The following is a 17,973-nucleotide window of genomic DNA, read 5'->3' on the forward strand; positions in this document are numbered from 1 at the left end:
TTTTGGGGGGGCGGGGGGAATTAGGGCTTGGTCTCAATGACAATACCAAGTCATCAAGCAGATAAGAAGTGCTTGGAGGGCAGACTCACAATCCCTGATCTTCTACATTCTTCCCCTTAATCTCTTCCCCTTTCCTTTTGCTCCTCCCCCTTACAACCAATGCTGTGTATCAATAAAAAGGCCAGAATCTTGCTCTTCAGCAGCATCCTGCATTATTTAGCCTGCTCCATGACTCCCACTTCTTTGTCAGTGTGGTGTTGCCCAATGCAACAGTTTTTGAAGTATTTTGGTAATTGGAATATCTTTTAAGATATGACCAGAAAAGTCCAAGTGAACTTGGGAAGAAAACCCATAGGATGAAAACATCTAATTTTGTCATACAAACCACATGAAAGCAACTCTTTAGCATGCTGTATTTGAGAAAACACTTTCCCTGGGTACCTGCCATGGCTTCCCCTTTTGGGATAGACGAAATCTAGTCAATGAACATCAGCTTGTCAAGGAGCGTGCCATGTTACACAGACCATCTCCATGACCAGCTTCACCTTTGATACCAATGGCAAACTCGGTAGGTTCTCCAGACCCCCTCAGGCTTGGTAATTATCACTGGAAGGAGTCGCTAAAATCAGTGAAAGAAGCTACACTCACACTTGAGCTTTATTACAGAAAAGTAGGGGAGGAAGGAAGGAAGATTAAATTCAGCTAAGGGAAGAGATGCATAGGGCAGAGTCCAGAAAGTTTCCAAGACTGTAACCTGCCACTGTCCTTTCCCAATGGCATCACCGATAGTGCCACCTCCTGGCAACAGCATGTGAACATGCATGGGGTGCTGCTATCCAAAGAAGCTCACTCAAACCTCGGTGGCCAGAGTTCTTGCTGGAGTTCCATCATACAGACATCAGGCAGAAATCTGCTGAGTGTATTGGTTTTTGAAGTATTTTGGTAATTGGAATATCTTTAAGATGTGACCAGAAAAGTCCAGCCTAAATGGCTGACCTTTAGCCTCTAACCTCTCTGGGGGTGGAGCTAATACAGCATGGTCCAAACATCCTGTCATCAATCACAAAATATCTGGGGTGACCCAAGTCCCCTAAGTAAACAAAATCACTCCCATTAAGGCCCAGAGATCACCCCTCTGTAACTCAGGGCAAAGGCCGGACTTCCTTTCGGGCGAGGTTAATTCTTTACAACACAGAAATATTCTAGGCAAGCAAAATAGGTGAGAATCCCTGCCCTCCTGGAGTCCATAGTCACATTCAGAATAATACCCCAAAGCTGTATGTGCAGAGCACTGACCGAAGTGAATACATTATCTCTATAGGAACAGCTTCTCCAATTAGTCCTGGACTGTTCCAGGGACCCTTGCAATTATAACCCAAATGTTACTCATATTAGGAGCACTTACTCTCTTAGAATCCTGGGATAAAAGAGTAGGTGTTTTTCTTGCAGATGAACAGAACATCTGCCATCAGTTCCTTCAGATGAGGTCCCCACAGCATTCTTTCCTTTTGTACTTTAGCTCTGTCTTTTCTGCAGTGGCCCAGCCCTGGAATTCACACCCTGCGCTTGGAGTGTTCACTCCAAACTCTAGGCTTGCCGCTTTCTCGTAGTCTCCTTGCAGGCCTTTCTTATCTGCGGCTGCTCCATCATTCCAGGTTGCTCTCCTTCAGAAAAAGGCCCATTAGCTGGCCTGATCACCTCTCCTCAGGCAGCTGGTGTCAGTTTCACCACTGAGAAAGCTGAAGTGGCTATGAAGCAGAGTTGAATTTGCCTTTGAAAATAACTGCCTCGGGTCTCCCTGGTGGCGCAAGGGGTTAAGCACCGCACTATGAAGCAATCCATAGCCTCTGCAGCACGAGTTCAATCCCCGGCCAGGGAGAAACCCACATGGCGAGGCAGACCTCTCCTGTCTTGCCCTCTGCTCCCCTCAGCAGTGTATTTCAGTCAGTCTGCCTGTTCTGTTCCCCACTCTGTCTCTGGTGGATCCTCTTACCCCCCACATCTCTGGCCTGTACCCCAGTTCTTGTATGCATAAATAAATAAATCTTTAAAAAAAAAAAAAAAGAAAATAACTGCCTCCCCTCCAAAAGGCAGAGCAAAGCCCACAAATTCTCAGAAATGGTGCAGAGATGTTGACCAGAATAAATGTGAATTCTTCCCACAAGAATGGCCTTCCAGAGGAGATTCAGGGAGGCTGGGTGGGCAGAAGAGGTGGGGTGAAAGAAGCAGTGAAAGGGCCCTGCCTTAGCACGGAAGTCAGAGGAGTCCTGCAGGGAAACCCACAAAGAAAGGGCCGCTGCAAACAGGGACAAGTCCAAAGGCAGCGGAAGATAGTGTCAGCCGAGCATGACCTTGTCCATCCTTCTTACACTGCAATCTCAGAAACTCCAGAAACTGCCCTTAGGAATCGGAGAGAGGGGAAGTGAGGAAAAGAGGAAAAGCCACTTCCCCAAAACATGCAGTGGCCTCAGCCCAAGGAGAAGGGCAGAGACCTATTTTTGCAATGAACACATCATTGTTTCGATAAACGTATTGCAGAGGACATTCAATCTCAGAATTAAGATTATGTTTGTGACTTAAAGTAACCCCTGACATATAAAGCTGTGAGTGGTTATATGAGCCACAATAGATGAGCACACTCCGTACAGAGAGAAGACACAGAGATTTCGTGCTAGTCCTCTTCCTCTTGGCATCGAGTTTTGATCTTATCTTCCTTGACCTGTAGCCACCTGTTGTTATAGGACAGGGAGAGGGGCAGCCCAAACCCCGCAAACCTGCCTATTCTAAATGGGTTCTGCCATCCGCCGCATCAACACAAAACATAGGAGACTTTAATGGGAAGGATCTTTAATAAAAACTAGGAAACAATACAGGTGAGGCAAAGAGTCTAGTTTCTAAATGAAGCACCCAAAGTTACCCATCCCCTCGTGGGTAAAACTCCATCCATATGGGGTCGGCCCAGAGCAAGGCCCCAAAGCCTGCCACAAATCTAAAACATCTTCCAGTGGGGACCCACAGAAAAGGGTCACAAACAACCGGACAAGCCCGGAAGGAAAAGAGCAAAATCAACATCCAGATAAAAGCTGCCATTGTCACCTCCCCACGGGTCTCACCCACATCTGTGTCACCCAGTCCACGACCAAAAGACAAGCGCAGTTTCTTCACGTGTCTCTAGGCTCCATGCGCCTCCTCCAGGTCTCCTGGCTCCATCTTGCTTCCTTCCTTCCTCAGTCTCTTCTGCAGCTTCTTCTTTTGCTACTCAGCTCCACCCTCCCTTGGGTGGGGCAGGGAACCTCCCCCTTTCCTGGGGACCACCCTGTTGCACTGTCACCTCCATGCTTTTGAGATTGTGGACCAGCGGGCTTGGCCTGATCAACCAGGAGCATCCCACAGGCCCCGTCTGTGTTCAGCTTGCACAACACCCCATGAAAATCCTTTATTTTGGAGGAACATGTATTGTTGAAGTGGAAAATTTATTAATATTTGAACTCCCTTCATACCAGGAATTATAAAAATTTCATTGTATGTCATGAAATGTATTTAACAGAAAGCAATCTGTTAAATATGAGTTCTTATTTTCCAAACAGATATTTGAAAACAATAAGTTCTCTATACTTTAATGGGCTAATTAGTATACAAAGCTTTTATTAAAATACATGATGTAGGGCCTCCCCTGGTGGTGCAGTGGTTGAACACTGGGCTGCCAAGCTGCCCACAGCCTCTGCAGCGCTGGTTCAATCCTCAGCCACCAGCGAGGGTCCCACATGGCACTCAGACCTCTCCTGCCACGCCTGCTGCTCCTCTCAGCAGTGTATTTCATCCGTCTGCCTGTTCTGTTCCCCGCTCTGGCTCTGGTGAATTCTCTCACCCTCCCACGCTTCTGACTGTACTCAGTGCGTGTATAAATAAATAAATAAGTGTTTAAAAAAAAAGATTATAAAATAAAATAAAACACGTGATGTAGAGTCAACAGAAAAGTAGCTCAAGTTCAACATTTCTGTGTCAGATTTCCTTATCTGTCTCCTTTGTCATGCCCAATCAAAACCTTTAAGAATTCTGGCATTTGGTAAATCAAGGTCAGAGGAGATTAGTGTAGCTGCTAAATCAAACTAATATATGACAATACAATATAAGGAATCATCCTCTCTTTTTTCCTTTCTTTTTTACATTTTAAAAGGACAGGTTGATTAGGAAAAGGAGAAAGAAAAACAGAGGCACCTGCATAGTCACAGGGGGGCAGGAGAACTGCCAGGAATGATTCCCTTAAAGCAATTTCTTTTTATCATCTGCACGAACACAGACTTAATGTTTAAGAATTAAGGACATATATCTACAAATGTCCTTTCTTTGCAAAAGCAGTATATTTGCTTTTGAAACTGGCAACCTAAACATCTTGATTACACATTAAAAACATGTCAGAATACACTTGTTACAGAAACTTTAGAACTGGGTTTCTTATAAAAGCAAATGCAAACAGGATTGTTATTGTTATTGTTCAGTCCTCTAATTAGATTTAAAAGGATACCACTGAATACTAAAGTCAAGTATTTACTAAGCAGTGTTAATTAATACCAGTCAAACTTGGACCACTCTGGTGGCCTAGGGGTTAAGTCTCAGGGGTATCACTGCTACGGCCTGAGTCCGATCCCCATGGCTAACCCACATGGCACAGCAGACCTTTCCTGTCTCGCCTGCTGCTCCCCTCAGCAGTGTGTTTCAGTAGATACGCCTGTTCTGCTCCTCACTCTGTCTCTGGTGAATCCTCTCACCCCTGCACCTCTGGGCTATACCACAGTTTTTATATGCATAAAATAAATAAAAATAAATCTTAAAAAAAATAATACCAGCCAAACTTTAACCAGTCACAGTTGAACCAGGATTGTCTGTATCAGCTCATTGTCATTCATGAAAAATTGGAAACATTTTCAATGACAGCCTTTATTTTTCCTGTAGACATCAACACGTGTGGTCCAGACAACACATTTCTGGGGTGGCTTCTGATTGAGACTTTGGGTTCCTTTTCTATTGCCACTTGGCACTGATACATCAGTTTTTTTTTCACAACCTCTGCTATGAGGGCAGGAGGGTCTGTAGCCCCCACAGGGTGGGTTTTATATCTTGTTCTGGCCTCTTTGCTGGCGGAAGTCCTAATTTTATACTGTTCATATCTTTAAGGCTCTCGGACATATTTAGCGTGGTATGTTCCTTCGGACTGCTCTTAACCAGTATTGGCTTTTTTCTCTCTTCACTTTTTAATCAGGTCCCATAGACTTTGATGGGTGGAGAGGTGGTGGAGAGGGACAGAGGGGTTGCTCTGGTAAAAGAAACAGTAGAGTTGAAATCACCTCCCGTGAGATTTTGCTGCTCTGGGAGGGTCACAACTTTGGCACTCGGAGCTCCAAGCGTCACGTTCATGTCCAAGAGCACAGATCTTCTGCCAGCTTCCTCATTTGCCAGAGTTGGAGTCTTCCGTTGAGGCTCTTCTGGGATTGGGTCAGGAAAATTGCCTGCTCGAGGGCTCCCCAAAGCTGGGAAGGTCACCCTGAAGGGGCTGCCTTGACCTGCCCTCTCCCCTTTGTCTCCTTGAGCACCCTCCTTCTTTGGTGGCCCATCCAATAGCATCAGACTTGCAGAAACCATGGCATCCTCTCCTGGGGGGCTGGGGCCCCATTCTGTTGGAAAGCTTGTAAGCTGAAATGGAACTCTTGAACACAGGGCCAGAGATAAATTAATATCAACTTTCCTTATGATATTTTGAGATGAACCATATGACTTTCCAACATACCCATTTCATGCTCACTCCGAGCTAATTAGGCACTTAAACATTTAAGCAAAGTTAAGCATTTAAGCAAAGTCTGTCCAAATTTGCATTTCAAGTATTTGAGGCATACATACGGGTACATGGTCCTTAAAATATGTTGGGTGGTGCTGCCAGGGGACTGTGGTGATGGTGCACTTGTGCCTTGGGGAAGGAAAGTCTATGGGGACTCAATCTGAGGGGGTGGGGGAAGCAAATATTGTTTAAAAAATTTAAAAAATGATAAATGTTAAAATAAAAATAAATAAATAAATTCATTAGTAAAAAAAAAATTCATCAATGAAAAAGGACCCCCCCAAAAAAAAAAACCCAATAACATTAATTAAATAACCATGGGGATTTGTCTTTGCAGTTGGATTAATGGCAACTGTGTGTTTCTAATTTTTTCATCTGGATGGAAGTTCTTATTGTCGTTATTCTGTTACTTTCCTACCAGTGTGTCTCAGGATTCTTTAGTTTATAGACCACGGGACCATGAACACCAACATGGACCTGATAGAGAAGACTTCACACCATTCAGAGATCTCAAGTGTCAAACCGAATGCAGAGACTAAATTTGACATTGTGGCCCTCTCTCCACAGAGGGATCATTTTCCGTGTCTGTCATTAGAATTCTTGTAGTTGAGTTACAACGATGTCTTTAATGGTGTAGTAGGAGTATATAAAAGTTGGGTAACCAAAGCATAGGTAGGAACAAACAGCTAGTCCTCATGCCAGACGTGACCGCCATCTAGATTCCCATTTTTTCTTATAAGTAGCACTCTGACTTTGTTCAGGGAGTTATATGTCCTGCTTTAAAAGCTCATCTCCTATATTTCTTTGTAGTTAAATGTAGTTATGTCACATGTTTCTAGCTGGTGAGGTGTAAGCTGTTGTCTATTTAATGGAAGTTCTAAGAAAGCTATTTTTTTCCTGGTAAAAATAAGAAACTTAGTTTGAATTCATTTTGCCTTTCACCCTTTACGTGTCTTCCTGGGACTAATCTCAAGAAATACCTGGGTTCAAACCTCAGCTCCACCACTTCCTGGCTGGGTGGCACTAATCAAGGTATTTAATTTTTCTGTGCCTCAGTTTCCTCTTATGTTTACTTGATTATTAAGATTAATGATTTAATGCCTGGAGAATATTAGACCATTGCCTACCAGATAGTGGGACTTACATGTCTCTGCACATTATTCCCATGTGGAACGTGGATGAAGTGATGGGGGCAGTCCTGAGCCCCTGCTTATCTGCACAGCAGATTCTAAAATGTCTGCCTCCGGCCTGCTTGGTTTGGAAGAAAGACAAAGTTACAGTTGAGTAAGTTATCATCATTGGGTTTCTCTCACATGCAGTCATTCCAAATTCTTACAGAAATCGTAAGATTAGTAAATAGAAAAAAATAAGAAACACAAAATAATGACATGTTCTTATCCACCAGCGATAAAACGTATTCATTTTTTAAAAAGCCACCCTTGACAATAAAAAAGGAATGTGTAAATTGTAATAAATCTAATGAAAGATGTTTAAGATTTGTTATGGCTTTCCTAGGGGAATTCCCTCGCTTAAAAATGTGTTCACATTCCATACTTGCACTGGGATCTATATTTTGCATCACTTAATGCTTAAAGTTGAAAAGAACTGACATATCAATCAACCATTGGATGGATAAATTCATTCAATGGAATGCTGCAGGGCAAAGATATTTTATTTTTCAAAAAAGGGCGAGATAGTAAAGATTTCACACTTATATCTGTTGCAACTAATCAATTCTGCTGTAACAATCCAAGTAACCCTCCACAATGTCAACAAGCAAGCGAAGCTGTGTCCTAATACCACTCGATTTACCAAAAAAAAAAAACGAAAAAAAACAGGCATGAATGGGATTTTTCCTGCTTTGGTTTGCTGTCCTTTGTTCTGAAGTGGTAACAAAGAAGGAAGTGGATTTCCTGGATGCATGTGGACAAATCTTACACTCACAACTTGAATGGGAAGGACACGTACATCATGTCTCCACTGATTAAAGCTTGATTTCATGTATAACTATATAATTTTCAAGGGGTATAAGTGAAAGGCTTAACATGGATGGAACAAGGGAAAGGAAAACGGTCCTTTTTACAAGTCCTAATCACTTACAGGTTAACTCCAGGGCACCAGTACCTTAAAGAGAGAGGTAGAACCATCTTCCCTCACAGAGTGACCCGTAAAATCTCCAGAAGCGATCATCCCTTTAAGCCTATGGCTCAGGGGCTGCCACTCCACTCCACGTAGCCTGGGTCATGGGACTCACCTGCAGCCTGAGTGGGGCTTGGAGTCCAGTTGAGGGAAGGAGGAAGGTATTTAAGCACTTGAGCTCTTTAATCCTCAGACTTAGCAGCTCACAGGACCGAGAGGTGAACTCCAGCTGCTGGCAGTGGAGTTCCTGGTGGCAGGGAGGCTTTGGACAGGTAAGCCCTGCCCCAGGGTCTGTGGGGACAGCCCTTGCAGATGTGAGCCATTGTCAGCCAAGGTGCTAGGTGTGAGACAGGGTGTGACCAACCCACAGCCTGCAAGTCACGCTATAAACTAAGCGTGTGCCCAACTCTGTGCCAAAGGAAATGTCTTTACACAGAGGATTTATTCAAGCACACCAACAACAGAGTCAATGGGAAAGGCACCCCCAAATCCAACTCCCCAAATGGCAGAGCACTGGGATTTTATAAGGGGTGCAGGAATGTGAGGGAAGTGCAGGGTTTCACATTCCAGGGCTGAGGAGGTGCCAGGTAGTGCAGGGGTCAGTGCTCAGGTGTTTCGCTTTCCCAGCAGGGTGTGTTCTCAGCCAGGAGATATTTGCTTCTGGTGCCACTGTTTCCCACCCCCCCTTGCAGAGGGACACAAGGATGTAATACAGTGTTCCAGGGTCTCAGGAACGCAGGTGGAGCGGGTTAATCTTGAGGAGAGGCTAGAGGAAAGAGAACAAAGGGTGGTTACACTTTATTTCCACCTGCACCACCATTTTTTGTTGCAAAATGGAAGGGATTCAGCTACACTTCAACTTCAGCAAACCAGCAAGTTGCCTGGTTTGGTGCACACAATCTTGGCACGACTTCAAATTAAGACATGCCAGGTACATCTCTGCGTGTCTGATTTTTTTGAAAAGTGTGAGGCCCTAGCAGGGTTCATCCACAGTAGCTTCAGGTGCCCAGCAACAGGACCCCAGCAGCTTGCTCCTCCCGCGCCCTGATAGCTTGCTGTCGCTCTGAAGGCGGCATCACCCCAACTGTGTCATTTCTACTTAACACCACAACTTAACTAAAATAAGGGGCTTCTTTCTCCCTCAGAACTTCCAATTATGGATGCCGTAAGTTGAGGTAAAACTGGCCCTTGTTCGGGCATTCTGTGTACTCACACGGACCCGTCGCTGGGATGTGTTGCTTTGCTAATAACAAAGGACATGGAAGAAAGCTTTTGATCGCAAAAGGAAGAGCTGAGTTGGAAAAGAACTGAGAATTGAAAGACAATGTTGGTTGTTAGGAGTGGAAGAATCTCCCTGTGCTCCCTTCCTGGGGCGAGGGTCCCACATGGCGCGCAGACCTCTCCTGCCGCCCACTGCTCCCCTCAGCAGTGTATCGTCAGTCTGCCTGTTCTGCTCCCTGCTCTGGCTCTGGTGAATTCTCTCACCCTCCCGCGCTTCTGACTGTACCCAGTGCTTGTATAAATTAATAAATCTTAAAAAAAAAAAAGCCCATCAGAAGCAATAAAATCACCATTTCAATCAACATGGCCACTGGCCCAAAGGAATGGAAGGGGTTCTGATGAGGCCCACATGTCTGTGGACTGAGGAAATCAAGTCAGAAGGGAAAGACTTATTGAAATGTTACATTCTCAAATACTCATTTGAAACAAAACTCTGTTAATGAAATACTGCCCTACCCCTAGCCTTAATGTCAAGATGTCCCAGCATGCCCACATCTGTGCCCACATCTACACCCCTACCTACTTGATTCTCACTGTTTACTTTCAAGAGTTTTTAGGGTTTCTTGTCTATTGGGAGGTAGGAGAAAAGCAGGTCGCAGAAGAAGAACCCATGAAGGAAGGGAAATTCATCTGGATTCTAAGGTTTAATGCAACAGCTACTAGGAATAAAATCACTAGACTAGAAATCAGGATTCTGAGATCAGCACCGCCGTGCAGCAAGCTGTGCTGTTCCAGTTAGATAATTTCCTTTCTGAGTCTCGGTTTCTTCGCCTTGTGCTGGGGACAGTAAGAGACTATATTCCCCTGTACTAAGAAAAAGTTCTTAAGTTCTTCGGTCATGTCTTCAGACAGAAGGCTGTAGAGTTGGGGTCTGTTATCTGGGGATGTTTTTGTTCTTTGTAGTTACTGAATTGCTGATTCAGGCTGTTTAATTTTCACCTAGAAATCTCAACACTACAGCTAGAGACAAGATGAGTGTGTTTGGCCCAAAGCAGGTTCCACACCACCCAAGTTGGAAAACTTACTTCAGACCATTCAGAGGAAAGAGAAATTAATTCATCTGCAATAAGCTGGGTTATGGCTGTGTCTCTGTCTTGTAGAGACCTAGCTACATAAACTAATGAAATGCCCAAACTGAAATATTTATCCTTCTCCACTAAACTGGTTCCTCCAGCAGGCTGCAGTTAATTGCAGTTCCAGCCTTCCACTTGTTCAAGCCAAAATCCTTGGAGGCATCCTGTATCCTAGCTCCTACAGGATGCACAGCATTAATCCAGGCCTTTGTCTGTGTATTTTGTGTGGTCTTCCCAGAATTCCAGGTGGCATATGCATGTAGCGTTCTGGTCCTAAAAGTCTTAACACCTTTTGGCCAAAGACCACCAGGGATGTGTAGCTGAACTAGTTGGTTTTTTTTTCTTTTTTTTATTGTAGCTAGGAAAACACAAAAGGAACCATGGGAGTCTTGGGAAAAGTGGAGAGTGATAAGAAGAACCTATTTGAGGATTTTGGGGGTATTTAGGGAAGTTCTAGCTGGGCGCTGTCAGAAAGTGGGGGCAATTCTGTCATTGGCTATCTCAAGAAACCTTGTAAGACATCCAGACAAATAGGAGGATAAAACTAATTGATAGAGTAGCCACCAGTCACTTTAGCCTAGAGCAAGGCATGCTCGGGGATTGCAAAGTGATCTTGTTAAACATTCTCAGAGTGAGCGTGCCCTATGCTGGTGTTCCAGGACATTGTGTACGTCTAACGGCACCATCTGGTCTGTGAGCATCAGGTCTTAGTCACCTGGAATTATACTTAAGCCCAGTTCCAGGAGAGAAGGGAGGTTTTTTCTTTCTCACGGGGGTGGTGGCACCACCTTTCAGGCCACAGACTGCTTTCTGTGATTCAGGTGAGGGAGGAGGAACTGACCTCACATTCATTCTGGCTCAGTCCCCAGAGCTACGCATCTTCAGCCTCCGTCCCTGCCCGGCCAGTGGGAAACTTGTCCTCATCCCTACATGGGTGACCCTACGAGCTGAGAACCCAGAGATCGATGCTGGTCTGGCCTATTTCCTGCATCACCCCCTTTTGTTTGCTCTTTCCTTCTTTCCTGTCCCTTCACTGTCTTTTCTGTCCTGTCCTTGACAAGGGCTGCCCTGTTTCTGATCTGCAGACCTCTCACTCTGTGCTGTTGAGTGTTCTTAGCATTTCATCCCCAGTTGCAGAAAATGTCTGGCTTGGAGGGTGGGTTTCAGGGTGAGCCCAAGCTGTCCTCTTGACCCGGCAACAGCTGAGGTTCTTTTGTGCCTCCCTCTTGGCTGCCATCTCCTCACACGTGGCACCACCCAGCCAGCTCCCTTCAGCACCAAGGCCCTTCTTGGCTCGTTGGTCACTGTTGATGTCTACGCAAACACTAGGATACATCACAAGCTGCTCTCACCTCGAAATGCCAACACTTAAAATGAGAGACACCAACAGGACTTTGCACATAGCTTTTTGCCATATTCCAGCAAACCAGACCAAGCACTTACTTAATTCAGGAACAGTAAGTTTGAATGTAATTTATTCTTTTGGTCTGGGAGATAGGGTAAATTATTGGGAGTGTCAGATGCCTAGAAAGCTGCCTCTCATTTATTTTGTGTCCATAACACCTGCCTTTTTTTTCTTTTTTGTCATGACCTCCACCCACATACTACTCTGCTCCAACACCCTGTGTATTGTCTACACTCTTTTTATCTGAGGATGTTGAAAAAGTTTACAGTGAATAAGGATCTTAACGTTCCCTCTCTTCTATGCCTGTAAGATTCCCAAAGAATTTATTAACATTTTGCCTCCTTGCTGCTTCCTGACTGTACCTAATACAGATTCTGAATCTCAATATATTCCTAGGATGTTGCAGCAGAGGCTGAAGGAGGTTCCTCAAGTGTGTGAAAGGACCTGACTCTCTTGCAAGACTGATAATAGAGAGCAGCTGGGTTGTGGAGTCATGTCCTGAAACAAGTCGAGATGGTGTTGACCTGAGCACCATCTAGCTCAGGGTCCCCAGAGAATTCTGGGATGGAGAAATGGAAGGCAAGTCTTATATATTTTTTTAAAGATGCTTAGAACAATAGTGTTAGGTTTCTTTGTTAATATTTGTAGAAGAACTGGGGTGTAGGCCAGAGGTGCTAGGGGTGAGAGGCTTCACCAGAGACAGAGTGGGGAGCAGAACAGGCGACTCTACTGAAATATATTGCTGAGGGGAGCAGCGGGTGAGTCAGGAGAGGTCTGCTGCACCAGGTGGGTTGCTCCCTGACTGGGGCTTGTCCTCAGGCCATAGAGGTGATAATAGACTCAACCCCTCGGCCACCAGGGAGGCCCAAGTCTTATATTCTTATAAATTACCAAGTTACTAAAAAATAGTCAAAGGGCAAGTAACACTCAAGGGATCAGGAAATGACTAAAAGGTGGATACTAAACTCAGGGAAAGTTCTGAAAAGCTGGAGATGGATCAAGGGTGCAGGCCCAGGAGTCCCCTCATACACTGCACTCGCTGTCAGCCCCACACCCTCACAAACACACAAGCCACAGCACTGCAGGGCTAATCATTTATTGATCGTGGAGAGGGCGGTGTCATTGGTGGCAGTCCTCTGCTTGATATGGCAAAGAAAGTAAAAATTTGGAGAAACCCTTTGATTCTTGGTGAGTTGATGACTCTTCCCTGACAAGCAGGGAAGATCCTCAAGATGGCAGTGGAATGTCTTCACATGCGGTAGTGATGGAGATGAGATGGCAGATGGGGGTGATCTCACAAGGTGGCAGAGAGGCATGGCAGGGAAGTTCCTGGAGCTCAGGTAAGGGAAGCATCCACTAAGCACTAAACAAGCCGATGAAAAAGAGAATGCAAACTTATTGAGCACTTCTCAGATTGAACTGCGGACAAAGAAAATGTCTATCGCAGATAGAAACAGATGCCAGCCAGCACTGTAACCTACGCTATTGGCTAGAATGAGTGTGGGAGAGTAAATGGCTTTTTTACTGCTGCTCCTATCTTAAGAGATAGGAAGCAATGACGCATCCTAGGATTGTTTCTGCCACCATCAGAGCAAGAAGTTTGAAAATTTACGATAAATTAAGAAATAGGGCAAAAGCCTATAGTTCACCTTTTCGTAAATGCTTACTTTACCCAAGCCATAACTACCAAGACATTATCTGAATGAAGTCCCACAATAAATGAGATGGGAAATGAATGAGAAACTCGGAGTCTATTTTCCAGGTTGAAAGGCAGACAGGTTAGACGGTTCTCTTCCCAGATTAGATCATTTGCCCAAGAGCTCATAAGGAGTGTTTCCTGTATTCATGGGTGAAGTCCATATTTAGAGCTCACCCTACAAGCTTCCTTACCAAATTATTTTTATTGCAATCTTTAGGTACAAACTACCAATGCCTTTGGCGGCCCTGCTCCTTGGGCCACTCCCCATCCACCAGAGATCACCAACCTGGAGGTAGAGACTGGTCCGCTCTCCCGGGCCTGGAGACAGCGATCTGTAGTGACAGAGCAGAGCAGTCAAGCACCAGATCCAGTGTGTTCCCAGGGAGACCAAGGTTAGGACAAAGGAAACTTGTGTGTGTGTGTGTGTGCGCGCACGCGCGCACATGCACAAGTGTTACTACCCTCCCCCTTAAATAACCTGGAATTCAGGGGGATAAAGCCAGACGGCTTGACTTACCACTTAGGGTTAGGTCGAGTACGTTTTCTGCAACAATTCCATTTTCCTCACACATTTTCACAAATTTTGCCTTGAGTTTAGGACTAGCATTTGGTCTTCGGGCTGTGGGAAGAGCGACAGTGTCATGTGTTTTGGCCACTTGGGCTCGCAAGAAAGACAGGGTGCCCACTGGATGGGCCGCTGAGGCCGTGGCTGGGTGTTAAGGCGTGAGTGTTTGCATGGGGCATAGCAGTTAAATCTGACAGCGTTAGCGTGTCCTGCTGGCACAATGAGAGATTTAATCATCTTCCCCTCTCCGAGCCTGAGGGATCCCAAAGGGGGCGTCTGACTTCTCACAATGAGAGACACCCCAGGGTAAGACTGAGAGGACCCCCTTGTCTCCAGGTTTCCTTCCCCTCTCTCCCTACACAAGAGGAGTGTCGGTATGAAAATACTTTACCATAGAGCTCCATCGTTTGGAATGTTTTGCCGTTGTTGGTATTAACGAGATGAAATATGAGGAAGCCTGTATAGTCTGTTTCAACTATATGAAATAGATTGTATCCGTCATCTGTGGAGGGGACAGAACACAGCTCAGATTGTCACTGGGCCCCGGGAGGCCAGGAAGCTCGTTACCTAGTCTCCCCACAGGAGAACCCGGCACATATCCTGGAAGATCTCGAGGGAGTGACACCTGTTCTGTTTGCATCTTCTGGGTTTCGGTGAGGTAACTTCTAGGGGAAATTGATAGATGGCAGAAAAATTTAGCCACCGCTCAATTCACGCTCGCTTATCCTCCGCAAGACTACCTACCCTGTAGCTACCTCCGCCGACTTCGTGTCTGTCTGCTCTAGAAGCCCCAGTGATATTACATCCCTGGTGCTATATCCCAAGCAACCTGCCATGGTAATGGCATCAGGCATTCTCAGATGAGGGCCTGAAAATGAGCGGTTGACCTGCCATTTCACTTTTTGCCAATTTTCTATGGTTTCAAATTGCCTTCTTTCTCTGACGGTGTTATGTGCTAGACATTGCCTTTCTCACACAAGCGTCTCCCAAATTCAGGATATTGGTTATTAGATAGCTCTCCTCATATTACCTACATAGGCATGGACCAGGAATTGATCAAAATCCTGAACATTCTAGAGTCTAGTAAATTTTTGCAGTTGAAAATAGCTTATAGAAAGTTTGTGTTTTGTATACTTACAGGTGAGGGAGAATTCACCGTTGTTTTCTGTCTTGTCACAAACCATAGGAAATTCAATACACACTCCATTTTCCCTGTGAAACCAGAAGGAAGTAACGCCAGGAGACACTGACAGACTGTCCCCTCACACTCTACCCTCCCTTGGATTCCGATTCCACTTAACTCTTGAAAATTTTTTGTACAGTTTTCAAAGAGCTCATAGTTAATTATTTCTCTTGATTTGATAGTCAACCACCTCTATCATTATTACTCTATTACTGCTACCTCCCACCATTACTGTCACTACGGCGACCTGTCTGAGGTCATTAGCTGATGGCTCACCACGTGTTAGTCTCTCATAAGTACTTTATAAACATGACCTCACCTGGTCCTCACAAAAACCATGAGAGAGAGTAACCACTCTCCTTTTCCCAAGCGAAAATTAGGGTGGAAAGAGATTAATTTTCTCAGTCACATAACTAGTAAGAGAGATGCAAGAGACAGGCCGTTGATTCCAAATCCTACATTCTAGACCAATGCTGTATTGTCACGTGACATCATTCTCATAAAGTTCTACCCCTTATCTACTCTGTCCCCCTCTAAATTTACTCCTGTTACCCATTCTTATCTCTGACTCTAGGAAAGTCCCAAATTCATGAAATGCTGGTTTAGTGCCATATGGGAGCTCTGATTTTGGACACATACCCAGAATGTGTGTGTGTTTGTATGTGCCAGTGTGAAGAGGCCCAGGATAAGAGAACCCAGTCTTCTATTTTAAATTCCCCAAGTACATAAAGCCAACTTACTTTGCATTATATACAAGGTACAGAGTTCCATTTTCCCACATATCCATGCTTTTCACAAAAACCCTCATGCTACCGTTTTCAACAATCTTGTCCTTCTGATCTGAGGCCAAGAGAATGGAATACCAGCTCCCTGTAATCTGCAATAAATGAGTAAAATAACTGGGTAACAAGAAAGGAGGGAGGGATACCACGTGAGCCCTTGTCTCCTTAAACCCTGAACTGTGGGGCAAGGGCTCATGATGACGTGAAGATGGAATTAAAACCCTGCCAATGATTTATAGTTGTCTATTTTTTGTTTTGTTGTGTTTTTTATTATTATTTCTCTGATCCTTTATTTGGTTACCCTATAGTCCTCCTATGAGTGAAACCATCTGATATTTTTCTTTTTCCTTCTGACTTATTTCACTGAGCATGATCCCTTCTAGCTTCATCCATGTTGCTGCAAATGGCATTTGTTTATCTTTTTGATTGCCAAATAGTATTCCACTGTGTATATATCCCACATCTTCTTGATCCAGTCATCTATTTTTTGGCATTTGGGTTGTTTCCATAGCTAAGCTATTGTAAATAGTGCTGCTATAAACATAGGGGTGCAGTTATCCTTTTGAATTAATGTTTTTGTGTCCTGTGGGTAGAACCCTAGGAGTAGAATTGCTGGGTTATATGGTAGCTCCACTTTTAATAGTCTGAGGAACTTCCACTCTGCTTTCCATAGAATTCGGACCAGTTTGCACTCCCACCAGCATTGCAGGAGAGTTCCTTTTTCACCACATCCTCAGCAACATTTGTTGTTGCTAGTTTTTTTAGTATGTGCCATTCTCACTGGTGTAAGGTGACACCTCATTGTGGTTTTGATTTGCATTTCCTTGATTATGAGGGGTGTTGAATGGGTGTTGAACATTTTTTCATATGCCTGTTGGCCATTTGCATTTCCTCTTTGGAGAAGTGTATTTTAAGTTCTTCTGCCCAATATATATAAATAAATTATTAAAAAACAAAACCATGACAATGGATCCCGCACCAAGGGCTCTGTCCACTGACTCCAGTGAGAAGGGAGATCTTCCAGTACTGTCATCTTTTACCGCAGTACACTTGCCTTTAGTTCAGGTTCTGAAACCACCCCTTTTATTTACTATGTGTAGGATTCCTGCTCCCCCATAGCTCTTACTGGCTCAGAACCCTCCAACACCACCCCCAAATGAGATGTCACCAAGCTCCACCAACTCTTACCCTTGAAAGATCAAAGTTTCTGGTCACAACAGGGTTTTTTGTCCTCTGGGCACAGACTAGGGTCAGGCCCACACACAGCAGCAGCAGCTTCATGTCGGCAGGGACAGCTCAGTCTCCTCCACAGCCCTGGGATGCGCCTTCCACTCCCCAGGGCCTCAGTTTATATATTCGTGCTGAGTCTGGGTCTTTGTCTGCCGGCCACATCGCTCCTCCCCCTGCTCTAGGAAATGACTGCCATTTCACTGGTGGGAGGCCAAGGATTGTTCTTGCCCTTTTGAAACTTGGCGTCTCATCACTTTTAGATCTACTTAGTGACCTTAAATTTTGCAGAGCATATGAAAAAACAAATAGTGGATGCACTAAAGAGGGTGTTTTGGAACCAGATTTGACTGTGGATACACTTGGAATCAGAAAGTCAATTGTTTGGCAGGAAGGAGTGTAGCCCGGAAATGGAATGGGGGGTGGAGGGGGTCTGTTCACCACTCACACAGTGTGTGGAATCAGGTGAGTTACTCCAGGCGTGTAGCCTCAGAGACAGAGGACCTGTCTCTAGTAAAGATGATAGTCCTATCACAAAAGATTAAAATTGGGTTGAACAAAGTCAGGTTGAGTAAAATATTGTCTTAAAAGTAAGTTTGGTGGGTTGGCACACAGACCTCTCTTGCTGCCCGCTGCTCCCCTCAGCAGTGTGTTTCGTCAGTCTGCCTGTTCTGTTCCCCACTCTGACTCTGGTGAATTCTCTCACCCTCCCGCACTTCTGGCTGTACCCAGTGCTTTTATAAATAAATAAATAAATAAATCTTAAAAAAAAAAAGTAAGTATGGT

At 44.7% G+C, this 17,973-nt stretch overlaps 1 protein-coding gene and 1 long non-coding RNA gene across 5 annotated transcripts; both read right to left on the reverse strand.

Moving 5' to 3' along the window:
• Window positions 1-4,943: 4,943 nt before the first annotated feature.
• Window positions 4,944-8,174, reverse strand: LOC129144870 (uncharacterized). Of its 2 annotated transcripts, none has more exons than XR_008549646.1 (3): window positions 8,088-8,174; window positions 6,978-7,081; window positions 4,944-5,704 (listed from the first exon to the last, which is right to left on the reverse strand). It is a non-coding gene; the product is annotated as an uncharacterized LOC129144870 (long non-coding RNA). The 2 variants fall into 2 exon arrangements; XR_008549645.1 differs by having other exon boundaries at window positions 6,978-7,084.
• A 202-nt stretch (window positions 8,175-8,376) lies between these two features.
• LOC119231848 (lipocalin Can f 6.0101-like) lies at window positions 8,377-17,278 on the reverse strand. 3 transcript variants are annotated; one of them, XM_054689011.1, is made up of 7 exons: window positions 17,149-17,278; window positions 15,919-16,055; window positions 15,134-15,207; window positions 14,387-14,497; window positions 13,948-14,049; window positions 13,717-13,762; window positions 8,377-8,738 (listed from the first exon to the last, which is right to left on the reverse strand). In XM_054689011.1, exons 1-7 carry the CDS (start codon window positions 17,239-17,241, stop codon window positions 8,612-8,614), a joined length of 690 nt encoding a protein of 229 aa, XP_054544986.1. In that variant the 5' UTR covers window positions 17,242-17,278; the 3' UTR covers window positions 8,377-8,611. The 3 variants fall into 3 exon arrangements, with proteins under 3 accessions (XP_054544986.1, XP_054544988.1, XP_054544987.1); XM_054689012.1 differs by lacking the exon at window positions 8,377-8,738 and adding an exon at window positions 12,818-13,094 and having other exon boundaries at window positions 17,149-17,275; XM_054689013.1 differs by lacking the exons at window positions 15,919-16,055; window positions 17,149-17,278 and adding an exon at window positions 15,498-15,638 and having other exon boundaries at window positions 8,378-8,738.
• Between the last annotated feature and the right edge of the window lie 695 nt (window positions 17,279-17,973).

Source organism: Talpa occidentalis, unplaced genomic scaffold (genome assembly GCF_014898055.3).
Source record: "Talpa occidentalis isolate TD23 unplaced genomic scaffold, MPIMG_talOcc4v2.1 talOcc4.7, whole genome shotgun sequence".
Lineage (NCBI taxonomy): Eukaryota > Metazoa > Chordata > Mammalia > Eulipotyphla > Talpidae > Talpa > Talpa occidentalis.

Bases quoted from the DNA above. Each gene is read 5' to 3' on its own strand.
- LOC119231848 (XM_054689011.1), bottom strand. From the start codon at position 17,241: ATGAAGCTGCTGCTGCTGTGTGTGGGCCTGACCCTAGTCTGTGCCCAG. The intron at 16,056-17,148 runs GTAAGAGTTGGT...CATTTATTGCAG, and splicing joins GAAACTTTGATCTTTCAAGG to ATTACAGGGAGCTGGTATTC. The intron at 14,498-15,133 runs GTAAGTATACAA...TCCCCTCCACAG, and splicing joins CGGTGAATTCTCCCTCACCT to ATGACGGATACAATCTATTT.